Source organism: Sceloporus undulatus, chromosome 3, assembly GCF_019175285.1.
Source record: "Sceloporus undulatus isolate JIND9_A2432 ecotype Alabama chromosome 3, SceUnd_v1.1, whole genome shotgun sequence".
Classification (NCBI taxonomy): Eukaryota; Metazoa; Chordata; class Lepidosauria; order Squamata; family Phrynosomatidae; genus Sceloporus; species Sceloporus undulatus.
In genome coordinates, this window is record NC_056524.1 from 49,768,420 (window position 1) to 49,781,307 (window position 12,888).

Sequence of the window (12,888 nt, forward strand, 5' to 3'; positions counted from 1 at the left end):
ACTACTTCACTCTGCCTTTGCATTTTGATTTCTGCTAAGAGAAGCCCACCGAGGATTAAGAGCTTGCAATTACCAAAGGGAAATTGGCCCAATAAGACATGTTCCTTATCCTACTTTGAGTCATACCTTGGAGGCAACACAGCAATTACCTGTTCATTGGTTTACACAGAAAGGCCAGAATGTTTCCATTTCATGAACTCTTTCTAACAGCAGTTGAAAGGATCATGCAAGCTGCATATACAATGCACATCTCATAAGGGACCAACTTAACAGGCACTCCACATCTTATCCGGTGTCACAGCAGCAAAGGAGGGAGGTTTGAGGCTTGGCTGAAACAAGCACTTTGCAACCCACTGACAACATACCATGAATTAAAACATTTTCAAGTTGTCTTGTCAATGTAATGTTCAATGGATTAAAAACAAAACACTGAGAATTGTTTCAAAACAACAGGTATTTATTATTAAGTTATATGATGCTCATATTTTCTTGTGGTATCCACCAGTTTGAAATGTTCACATTATGTATGCTTCTTGGATTTTTGTTAGCCCAAGAATGTGTAGTGCCCATGCATTAATATGTACCAATTTCTTTGTCCTAGTCTGATTTGATTTGTTTCTATTTTCAGATTTTTATGACTGATGCTTCAGTTTTCGTTTTATGGTTCCATGAAAAGTCTCAAAAACTACCATGCTATACATATTAACTTTGCCCCCCACAGGGCACCTATGCTCTAACTAACAGCCATTAGATTTAATGTTTGGCAAAGATTCCTTGGTTAAGGAAAAAGCCATGAGAAAGGAGGTGGGTTTTAACTATTAAGTATCTGCTTGTTGAGCAGCTATTAGAAGTACAGAAATTTTTAACACTATTTATATGTGAAGATTTTATAAACGGCATACTGAGGGCCAGGGGAAATGAGACAAATTCATAAGTGTGACACTATATTAAAGAATCTGAAATTAGAAATGCAGCCAGCTCTGATTAAAAATATACTCTGTTCTATTGCCTTCCATAGACACATCCTTTCAGGCAGGCTCAAGTATCATTTTCAGTATACGCCTCAACCCCCCCCCCCCCCCAGCCAGCATGGTATAGTAATTTTAGTGCTGGACTAGGTCCAGGGTTCAAATTCTGGTTTAGGGAAGTCACACTCTCTCAGCCTCAAAGGCAATGGCAAGCTTCCTCTCAACAAATCTTGTCAAGAAAACTCCAAGGTGGGCTTGTTTTGGGGTTGCCCAAGGTTGGACTTCAAAACACACAATTACACTTAAATTACTGAAACTGATGTTATACATACACTGGAATAACCATGTTTGTTTTCTGAATTCTGAAATTACTGTTACATGGTCTAAATTTCTTTACTCTTTTAATAATAGTTGGCCTTCTGTATCAGCAGGGATTGCATTCCGGGCCCCTTACCGCTGCAGATAACAAAAATAGTGGGACCTCAAGTTTCATTAAAGTCAGTGGACACTGCCATTGACAATAATGGACCAGGGTCATCCACAGATGTTCCATTTGGTGGATGGCTAGCCCATTCATATGGAGGGCCAACTATACCAAGCTTGAGTCTCCAATGAGTTTGATCTTTTCCTAATGTTGTGGTCATTAATAAAGTGATCATGATGTCAATGTCTTGACATTTTTTTCTTCTAATGGACCATAGCTATAAACATTAGCACAATTAACTTAAAGCTTTATATTTGTCCCTTTTCATTGCAAAAAGACACAAGTTAGTTCTCCAAAGTGACTTGCAAATTCATGCTCAGTAGACAAAATGGATAGGTAGATTCACTATTCTTCCTCCATTGCAGAACACCTGCTGTTTTGATGATTACTGAAACTTCTTTCAGTTTTGCCACAAGCAAGTGCAGAGTACATGGCAAAACCCACTTCACTGAATTTCATGTAGATGTCATTTAAGAATATAAATGTGGGTAATAGTTTCCCAAAATAATTTGCTTGTTTTTCAGATGCAACATTTCACAATGAAAGATCCATAGGATGCTATGAAAGGTCTCCCAATTTTCCCAGCTTCTAGCATCGTGTATCTTAGGACTAAGCAAAATGTAAACAAATCTTATTGGCTGCATTGAATCTGTGGTCTAATGCATGCTTCCTAAGCGGTCTGATGTAGGAGACCAGCAGTTTCCCCTCCAATGTGTCAGGGACTGATACCATTATTTTCTGGAAACTTTCAGATGAGCACCACTCCACAGTACACCACTGAATAGCACTACTCTAAGGTACATATGACATTTTTCAAAGTTTGCATCAGAACCATGATGTAGAGAGATCTTGTAGCATCTTTGAGACTAACTGAAAGAAATAGGTTGGCAGCATGAGCTTTCAGACTTCAGTCTACTTCCTCAGATGCAATTCCAAATGCATTCGAGGATGTAGACTGAGGTCTATGAAAACTCAGGTTGCCAACTTCTTTCAGTTAGTCTCAAAGGTGCTACAAGCTCTCTCTACATATGGATTCCACAGACTAACACGGCTATAACTTTGAATCAATACCATGAATTACGACTTATTTAGAGGACTGCAAATCCTACCAAAGGAATATTTGCTTCAGTTCTCTTATGGCGCTTTCTCTGTCCCACCAGTCATTCCTTCTTTCTGTCCCATGCAAAAGGAATTTGGAGATTTATTGTTGTTCATTAAAAAAAAATACAGTGCGCCCGCTCCATATGCGGGCACACTATATGCAGTTTCCTTACGCGGAAGCCGCATGACGATAAAACAATGGCGCACACACACCACGTGCATGCATCCCATTGTTTCCTATGGGTTGCGAGCATACGCAGATTTTCCCTTACTCGGGGAGGGTCTGGAACGGATCCCCCGCGTAAGGAGAGGGCCCACTGTACTTGTTAAAAGAATATATGTCTCTCAGTCCCATGCAGTAACAGCTTAACCATGCAAGCACACTATTCTAGAGAAAGGCTGTGAAGGATGAGGCCAGTTGGACCAGTATTTCAGCATGTTGCTTGAGGTTACTAAGACTGCTTCCAATTAGCTTCAGCAAATTTCACAAGATCTGGTCAACAGATGAACAAGGAAATGGGTTTCTACAAGTACCTTCAACCCTGATCTATAGTTTATTCTCAACCTTTTCCTCATAGTAATGGGTTTGCAAGCCTGGACCATGCCCTGTTGGATTTCTGTGCTGTACTGGTGTAGCTGTATCAATGTAACTAGGGTTATACTACTTTCTACTGATGTACACAGAACCTTCTGAAAGAGTCCATATATTTTTCACCTCATTTATTTTAGAACTCTTGGTTAATAGCAGGGTTATGAACACAGGTGAGAAATGATTACTTGTCTTTATCATATACATATCAGCCTTAATTTAAAAAGAAAGTTTTGTTATGCTTCCTTTACAACACAATTCTATACAAGTCTACTTAAAAGTAAATTCCACTGAGATTAGTGGTGTGTGTTCTGAGGTAAGCAGTGTAAGATTGCAGCCTAATTCTTTGATTACTGAAAGCGTTTAAGCTGTTTTTTTCCAGTAATATATCATATCTATCAAATGAACATGGCACTGGAGGAGTAAAATGCTTTTATTTGATTTTTACAAAATCTGTAAAAAGGAAAACTTACTCAAAGTACCATAGTGCCATATAAACTTTTTTATATATATAATTACAAAACCCAATTATATATGTATTAGAGACTACTTTGACCATTTCTTGAACAAGAAAAATTATAATTCTATTCTAACATGAGACCTTAGGCTCACAAATATTGTTGATGTTTTGTTCAAACGTAGTACATGGTCAGGTGATAATAGTCACAGTAATTGCTTTGTCCTGTTCAGTGACAACCAGCAGTCATTTTCTTGGTAATTTGCATTTACACGATTAGTGTTAGCTCCATAATGCATTTCCCAATCTTGCTGTAATGTTGAAACACAGACAATATGAATTATATTTCCTATATTACATCAAGATACCCACTATTTTACTATATTAGGAGCAATTTAAATCCAAGTAAACCTATTAACTTTGAATAAGAAAGGACACATCATTCCAGTGAGTGTGTAAGAACTTGACTTAACACAGAACATAAATATTACATTGGACAATGAAGTATATTTTCAAAGTTAATACTTATTCAATGAAAAATGCTGCATAGCAGTATATGCAGATGCTATTTCAGGAAAAAGATGCTATCTCCAGCTTTTGAAGTAATTTGCAGTTTGTAGCAGCAACTGCAGTTGAGTTCACATAACTTCAGTGCTATATAGTTGAGATAATGGCTTAACATTACATTTTTCACAATTCAAAGGTTAAAAGAAACCAAGCACTATGTACACAAAGGCACAGACTTCTCTTCAAGTTAGGTATGTTACAGTACAATGAAAGTTATTCAGTACTCTCCTTGCAACCAATTTTGCTAGCACACAATACTGGTAGACTACAACTTTGCACCCAGAAAGGTTTCAATAATGGAACAGCAGTATTGTACCAAGATCCTGGACTATGTTAGAAGTATACATACTGTATAATTTAACACAAGGCTGAATAAAGAATATGTTCAAAGAAGGCGCTTATGAAAGGCTGCCCTTCACTTGAAGTTGATAACTGTCACCTTCCAACTGAAAAAGAATATGAGGTTTCATTTAAAGTCATGTCATAAATTAAGAAGTCTTAGTGTACTTGAAATAGAGATGTAACTCAAGTGTCTCCAGAAAGGCTTTGTGTAAATTCAGAAACCCAAAGGAAAATGCAGAATTCTTTGAGTGAGATGCTTTTTGGTGAAAAAATGTTGAACGTAACCAATCCAAATTTAGATCACATGTAATTGATGCTCCCATTTACAGTAGATCCAAATTTGGTCAAATGTATTCAAATTCTGCACTTTTCACACACTTGACATTATTCTTTTCAATAAAGTGTAACTATAGCTTTTCCAACTGTTCTTAGAGTTTACTGTAACCAGTAAAGGCTTATGCAAGGTTTGCAAGGGAATTTGGTTTTTATTGAAGCCTGTGTCGGATGTTCATGTGTATCCCGACACTGGAGTGATTGTAGAAGGCAGGCTGCATGTCACTATAAGGTTAATCTACTCCCAGGGCTTTGAGCTGCCGTTCAATCTCTTCATCTGAAATTGTGGCACTTTGGGACGTGGATGCAGATGGCATGCCTCTGGCAGCTGATGGAGCCTTGGCCATCTATTAAAAGAAAAATGAAGAAAACCTTTATTTAGGCAAGCAGGATATAGACCATTTGTGATGACAGAACATAAAGGCAAAAAGAGAGCTGCTACAAAGGCTGTTTCAAGTGTAAAAGCAAGGGGAGATTACTTCTGAAGGACAGGGGGAGATAATTTCTTCATACCTTTCCAGATATTTCAATTCCAATTTCATCAAGGACTTGATTCACAATATCCTGACTTTCCTGTTCTTCATCAGAATCATTGAAGATATCATCCAAGGTGTCATTGACTTGAAAGAAAAATAAAAACCAGAGGCCTGTGAGTACAGTAACAGTACTACTGTATCTCACTATCACATACCACTTTTATTTTCCAGCATGCAGTGTTTTTGTAGTTTACTTAGTTTATAGAGCATTAGGATTTATCCAGCATTTATGGTTTCTTTGCCTAGTAGAATATTTGCCCTGACCAATGGTAAGCAACTATTTTCACACAGCCAGGAATCATAACAGCAAGGAAACCTCCATTATTATTAGCTATTTAGCATAGTCAGGAGAAGTTAACAAGCCACAATGTCATAACAAAGAGGCAGAACAGACTGGCTCTAAAAGCCGGCCTCCTGGTGGCATGGTGTTTATACACCGCACACCCCCAAGAAGTCTGGAAGCTGGCTGGCTGTCCACACAGCAGCCAGCTTCAAAATACTCTGGTGGTGAGGCATTTATACGCTGCTGGAACAGCTTCTGGCTGCAGCACAGCTGGAAAGCTGGCTTTTAGCCAATGCAAAAAGGAGAGGCTCTTTGCCGCTCCTTTTTCACGTGGCTTGAAGTCATGATGTGTGGTTGCCGTGGCCCCAATCCACCTTTGGAAGGAGCAGCTTCCAGGTGGTCTGTTCCACTCCAAAGTTTATCTTTATAGCTTTTAGTTTATCATCCACAGCAAACCACAGTTCTGAGAATTCAGATGTTCCAGAAAACACTTTTAAAATGAAAGCAAATGTATTTTTGTGTGCGAAAGAAGAACACATGAGCATGAGGCCTGTGCAGATTCATTTCCCTAAAGCTAAACTTATGCTTTAGCACCAACTTCCCCAATTTGGCTGTTTCCCTATATTTTAGACTATTTTAGATATCAGCCTCAACCAATAGTTAGAGATTCTAATAGCTGTGGTCTAAAGCATCTTAAATATAGGTTGGGGAAAAGTGCGTTTAGCATTAGCCTGAACTGTGCTCAAATTTCCTTGCTCTTGCAATCTCTTTGCAGGCACATAAACACGTTTGATCTTATTCCTATATATCTATATCTACAGGGATCTATAGATATATCTACCTAGCTATCTATCTATTTAGATAGACAGATATATAGATATATATAGATATAGTGTGTGTGTGTGTGTGTGTGTGTGTGTGTGTGTATTGAGCTAGGAATATCTTACTGAGATTCAGCAACAATTCAAGAAGATAGGCATGAATAATCAGGAAAGTAACAGTAACCACTGCTACATGCAGTACAGCAGCATCACACATGGTTATTATGTAGCATAAATGTAGCAGGTGTGTGGATGCATGAAAACAGAACAGGAATGGGTAAGACTAGAGAGGATTAATCACTGTATTATACCTAAAAAGATTCTGCTTTACAGAGCAACCAACTACCTCTTTTCCATGAGTTACATTTCTGCTTTATGATAACCAATTAGGCAGAGTACAGCTGGAGAGACCTGTTTCACAAAAGATGCTGGCACATCTTGTGCAAAGTAACTCTGTGCCCATACTATTATGTTTGGCTGCTCCAATTATATTTTAAAAATTGCACTAGCCTTTATGTAATATCTGAAGCCACTGATCTCTGGAAGCTGGGGAACTTCATTTGAAAAGACAGTATTTATGTGAGAGTAAAGGTTTAAGTGTCTCACACATTCTTCTGAAACTTACAGGGTAGGGCAGGGCAGGACTTTAAGGGTCTGAACAGCTCTCTCCCAACTACTATGTTGTAGGAGGGGGGATACAGACAGCTCAAAAGGGGTGGGTTAGAGCTGCTCTTTCTAGGCTGGATTGGGGCCAGGGCAAACAGATGCCCGGTCTCAATCCAGCCAGATTCCACCCCAAAAAGGAGTGGGATAAGATCTGCTCCTTTCCCTTGGAAAAGCCAGCTGTTTGAGAAAAGGAGCGGCTTCTTTCCCTTGGAAAAGCTGGCAGTGGGGAAAGTGGCATCTAAGCACCATGCCCCTAAGTGGGAGAGAAGCCGGCTGGCATGTAATTACTGGTCCGGCTTCTTTTCTGTTTGGGGGCAGGGAACATCTCAACGCCACACCTCCAAGACAGCCCCAACCAGGCTCAAATGGACTGTCTATTCAGCCCCTTGGTCACCTTTTCCTTGGCTGTCCATTTAAACATTCTCTGTTCCTTATGCCATTGTAGCCCAAGGAAAACTTGAAACACACACACATACAAAGGAGCCCTGGTGGTGCAGTGATTAAATGCCAATACTGCAACCACAAAGTTGTAAGTTTGATCCTAGAGGATGGCTCCAAGGACCACTCACCTTCCATCCTTTCATAGGCTGGTAAAATGAGTACCCAGCTGGTTGGGGGCAATTGGCTTACTCATTGTAAACCGCTTAGGGAGTGCTTGTTTATTGATAAGCGGTATAGAAATGTACTTATTATTGTTAATAAATTAGGGCTGAAGTAGACAAGCTGGAAAAAGCGGCTCAATCCTGCTTTTTCTGAAAGTGGGTTGAAACCTCGCAGTCTGCATAGCTTACTTCCAAGGTGGGCTGAATACCCACAGGAAGACTTCTTGGCACGGCATCAAGCTGCGCCGATGGGTAAATTTTTTTTTGTTGTCTCCTCACTTGTTGTGCACCATGCAGAAACACACCTCCTGTGACCTCCAAGTACCTCTTAGGTCCTGCTCAGCTGCCATCCCATTGCATGGCCATCCCTCTGATTGGCCATACATTCACACATGTGATGCTCCACCCATACAGGGAATCGGTGTGTGAATGATACACTGGCAAAGCACAATAATGGAGCCTCGTCCTAAATGCCACTTTACCCCACGCCCCCCTGATGGAATATCTGTTTTGTGCATGGTGCGACTGCATCCATTTGAGTTGTTGCACTTTCACTTTCTTGCTTTGTCACAGCCCTGCACTAGATATGCAAGTGTGAAGATGCACATTTTCCAGGCAAAGATGGAGTATCCCAGCTTCTTTTTGCTGTGGTTTTCAATCCCAAAACATAAATAATAATAATAATACTAATAATAATACTTTATTGATATCCTGCCTCTCTGTCGATGACAATTGAGGCAGTTTAGAGATTAAAAGATACATACAAACCCCCATGTCCCAATAATTCTCACTCTCCCCTAAAACATCAAATTAAACAATTAACTGTTAAAAGCATACATTAAAATAAACACGCGTGAGCCACTAGGGCTACAGCATATTCAAAGGGACAATTCAGGCCGGGTTAGCAATTCAGAAAAGGCCTGTTGGAGGAGAGATCCGTCTTGACAGCCTTTTTAAAACATAGCTTTGTTTCAGTTTCCACTTGCTTTGGAGGCATGTCATATTAACACCCAACCTTCAAAGCAGCTAGATTCCTCTTTATTTTGCCTATCTCTTTCACTCCTAAGGAAAACTAAGCTATGTACAAACCAAGGCACCAGATTGTGTATGAGCTTAGAAGCCCAACAGGGTCAGGTCTGTTTAGTACTTGGATGAGAGACAGTCAACAAATAACAAGTGCTATAGGCTATATTCCAGAAGCAATTGGCAAAACCACCTCTGAATATTCTTTGTCTAAGAAAACTCTATGAAATTGACAGGGTCATCATAAGTTAACATGTGACACACACAACCTCTGTACAGATAATTAATAATTTCAACCAAAGTAATTTAAACAGAAATCCATTAACCCAATTTGACACTGTAGTCAATAAAGAACTAGGGGATCTTTTAAACATAATATTCATTAACTCACTCATTTCTTCTGTCATTTCCATTTTCATGTTTTCTTTCTGGAAGTTCTGCATAGTTTGCAATGTCTTTTGTGGATCCATCTTTTTATTAACAGCTTGCATTGTCTAGCAATATACAATTTAGACTTAAGAACATGCAAATGCTACAATACAAATAGAGAATCATTTACAGATTTTCAAAATATTGTGAAGAAAATTCTTAACTTGTAAAGAATGTCTGTTCCATGTATAATTTGGCACACATAATCTTACAGTACATGAACATCAAAAACTATAAAACCTGGTACACTAAAATGCACCACTGTGTACCAATCAATTCTTCTGGTCATATAAGACTAGCTGATTTTTCTGACTTTTTTGATTTTTCAACATTTGCTAATAGCTGTTTCTGAAACTGATGTGCTTATACTATTTCCATGGACACATAGTTAAAAACAGGACTACACAGTGCTTCTTCATTTCAGTTGTAAAACAGAGTGAAAGAAAGGAACTACAGTCAGCTCTCTATATTCACGGTTTTGAGACTCACAGTTTCAATTAGTCACGAGGTCAAGGCTGCTAATGTGGGCATTCCTCCTACCTTTCCATGCCTGATCTCTCCTTGGCCAGCCCAGGGAGAGATCGGGAAGTGAAGGCAGGAGATGCACTGCCCCCCAAGACCCTTCTCCTCCCTGATCCTCTCCTTGGCTTTCCTAGGGAAAGGATGATGAGGCAAAAGGTCTCGGAGGGACCAAGGCACCTCTTGCCTTCTCCTCCCCAATCCTCTCCTTGAGCTGTCCAGGGAAAGGATTGGGGCAAAGAAGGGGCAGGAGCCAATTAAAGGGACAGGAGGGTGGAAAAAAAGGAGCACACAGAGCTGCTCCTCTTCCCCTGCTCACTCTTTGCTTTAACTGGCCTCTAAATGGGGGGTGGAGTTATTTGCGATTTTTCCATATTCATGGGGGAGGACTGTAGATTCAAATGGAGGAAAACAGGGAAATGTTCCCCACAAACGTATTTGTGAAGTTGTCCAAATACAGGGGTCCCTTCCCTTACGCAGGGATCCATTTCAGACTTCTCTGCGTAAAGGGAATTCTGCATATTCTCAAGCCCCATTAGAATACATGGGGCTTGTGCATGTGGCATCACAGTGCATGTGCCATTATCCCTTCTGGACGAGCAGAGCCTTATTCCGGTGTGGCTTTCAGCTTAAGCTGAAAGCCACATAAGGTGCACCTGTGCATCGCACTGTACCTTTTCAAAGGGTCACATATTGTTATCTCTTACTATATTGGCCAGCCACACTTTAGTTTAGCTTCTTTAGACAAGCACAATCTGTAAAAGTCACCACAATCTTTGCTGTAAACTACAAATGTGGTAGTTTTATATTTAACAAAACATTATTTTTTGAATTCTACACAATACCTCTGTCAATTACAAAGAACGTCCCATGAACAGGGCTTGGGTATTTAGGGTAAACTGCATACCTTTGCTGTAGTTGACATTGCTCCTGCCATCTTCATCTGCGAATTCATCAGTTTTGTTTGAGTTGACATGGATGTAACTTTTGAACTAACAGCATAGGTTCGAGTCTTCTGTTTTCTCAGCTGCACAAGCTGTTTTGCAAGAACCTTACATGCTTCTTTGTTTCCTGTTTTAGCCATTTTCTTGATTTCCAACTCCTATTTGTTAAAAAGAATGCTGTGTTTATGCTGTATGTGCTTTTAAATTTTTTTCAGCATTAATGTTATAATTTTTTCAGTAAATGGCAATACACGTAGACCATCAACATGATCAATCTTTTTTATTTTTTATAAAATTACAAACATCTAAAAATACGCTTCGATAAGTTCTGTTAAAAAATAGGATGATACAGTACACTGAAAGAATAATAACTTCCACTCTCTCTTTTATATTCTGATTGATATATTAATAACATGTTAAATCTTTTAAAAACAAATTAATTTTAGACAAGTGACAATCCTCCTTCAGGAAAAGTGGGAAATCATTTGAAAATAAAAAAAACTCGCCAACACAGGAAATAAATTGTATTTTTGCTCTTTTCCACAATCACTTTAGTCATGTTACTTATGAAAGATGAAGAAAGATTCCTTGATATACTCACCAGTTGTTTTTCCTGTCTCTCCAGAGCTGCTCGATCTCTCACTATAGCCCTCTGTGTACCTCTTAGCTCTTTATTCTGTTCTTTAATTATATCTGAGACATAAAATATTTAGTCAATCCCACAGATATAAGAAATATGGAGAGGCACTATAGTTTATTGGATGAAAACATGTTTCCCTTTCTTTAATAATATCATCAACATCTTGAACACAGACATGTTTCCAATTCATAAGACTTGGCAGTCAATTATAGCATTTTATTACAGAATTTGTACTAGCATCTTAAATTAAAGAATTACAACTCCAAATTCATTGTAGTGTCATAAAACTGTGCTAAAGATATACAACACAACTAAAGAAATGTTTTTTTTTTTAAAATAGAATGCATATTATTGCTTACTATATTAAAAAAGGGAGGGGATGAAGGAAAGAGAAAGGTGGCCTGGTAGCATTTTGGAGAATTCTCTCTCTCTCTCTCTCTCTCTCTCTCTGTGTGTGTGTGTGTGTGTGTGTACATACACACACACACAATTTTATAAGGCAGGTTCTATGAACAGCCTAGATAAGTCAGGTTGGGTCAACTTTATGAAAAATGAGCATTACACACACACCATAATTTTGAGATTTCTCCTACACATTACTAGGAACAACTACAATTGCACTTTCTTTTCTGTGCAGCTTTCAGTATAGAGACTGAATTCCTTTTAAGACTGACAAAACTTTGCCATGTACTGTAAGCAGAAAGACTAAAGCCCAATTTGCAAGCAGAAGATCCCAGGTTCAGTTTTTGGCATCTCTAGGCACTACTGGAAAATACAATACAGTATGGACTACAATTTTTCAGAAATACTACAGTACCTCTTGGAAGGTTCTAAACTTCCTCAAAATGTTGAAATTGTGTTAAGTGGGAGGTCCTCTCTCACAGATATATAAAGGAAACCAGTGTGTGTGCTTGCTTACACAGGGTGCACCCCAATGACGTCCACTGTGTGCAGCGGTTACACAGCACTGTGCACGACGGGCATCACAAGGCCACACTGTGGCCCTTATGGCACTCATTCTAGGACACAAATAGGAGCTGTGTTTTACAGCTCCTATTTGTACCGGGTTGGGGGTGTGGCGTGCAGCTGCCGTGTCCCCAACCAAGCGCTTCCAGGGATAACACAGAGCCACCCCTTAACAGGTTGTCTGTACAACCCCTTAGTCATCCCCCCCCCCCCCCTTACATATGGATCTGGAAGCTGCTGAACTATGAAATCTAGGACCTGTTTTGTCAGTTTATAGAAACAAGAACGATCAAATTAAAAACTAAATTTCTAAAGACATCAGCATAGAATTGTAATGGTAGACTGAAATCCAGCATAATGTCAGCAGTAAAACATATGCAACTCGGTTGGCCCTTCATATTCACATTTTTAATCCACTGATTCAACCATCCATGGCTTGAAAATATTTTAAAAAATTTTGGAGTGTTACAGACCGCCCCTTTGGGGCGGCCTGCAGGCGCTCCTTTCCCCGCTGGATCAGGGCCTCAGCTGCCGTGGCAGCCTCTGAGGCCCCGATCCGCCGCTTTCCAGGCCGCGTGGAAGCGGCAAAAGGCCGCTTCCACGCGGTCTGGAAAGGGG

The 12,888-nt window shown here is 39.6% G+C and overlaps 1 protein-coding gene across 1 annotated transcript; it reads right to left on the minus strand.

Moving 5' to 3' along the window:
• Window positions 1-3,258: 3,258 nt before the first annotated feature.
• On the minus strand, window positions 3,259-11,645 carry CHMP2B (charged multivesicular body protein 2B). The gene is made up of 5 exons (XM_042460357.1): window positions 11,266-11,645; window positions 10,628-10,822; window positions 9,164-9,266; window positions 5,355-5,461; window positions 3,259-5,188 (listed from the first exon to the last, which is right to left on the minus strand). The coding sequence occupies exons 2-5, from the start codon at window positions 10,802-10,804 to the stop codon at window positions 5,075-5,077; spliced, it is 501 nt and encodes a 166-aa protein (XP_042316291.1). The 5' UTR covers window positions 10,805-10,822; window positions 11,266-11,645; the 3' UTR covers window positions 3,259-5,074.
• Between the last annotated feature and the right edge of the window lie 1,243 nt (window positions 11,646-12,888).

What these genes read in the sequence shown, in the direction of transcription:
- CHMP2B (XM_042460357.1), bottom strand. Translation starts at nt 10,804, where the DNA reads ATGGCTAAAACAGGAAACAAAGAAGCATGTAAGGTTCTTGCAAAACAG. An exon ending in CAATGTCAACTACAGCAAAG is followed by an intron (nt 9,267 to 10,627) that starts GTATGCAGTTTA and finishes GTATATTGCTAG; the next exon opens with ACAATGCAAGCTGTTAATAA. An exon ending in GGAAATGACAGAAGAAATGA is followed by an intron (nt 5,462 to 9,163) that starts GTGAGTTAATGA and finishes TTTTCTTTCAAG; the next exon opens with TCAATGACACCTTGGATGAT.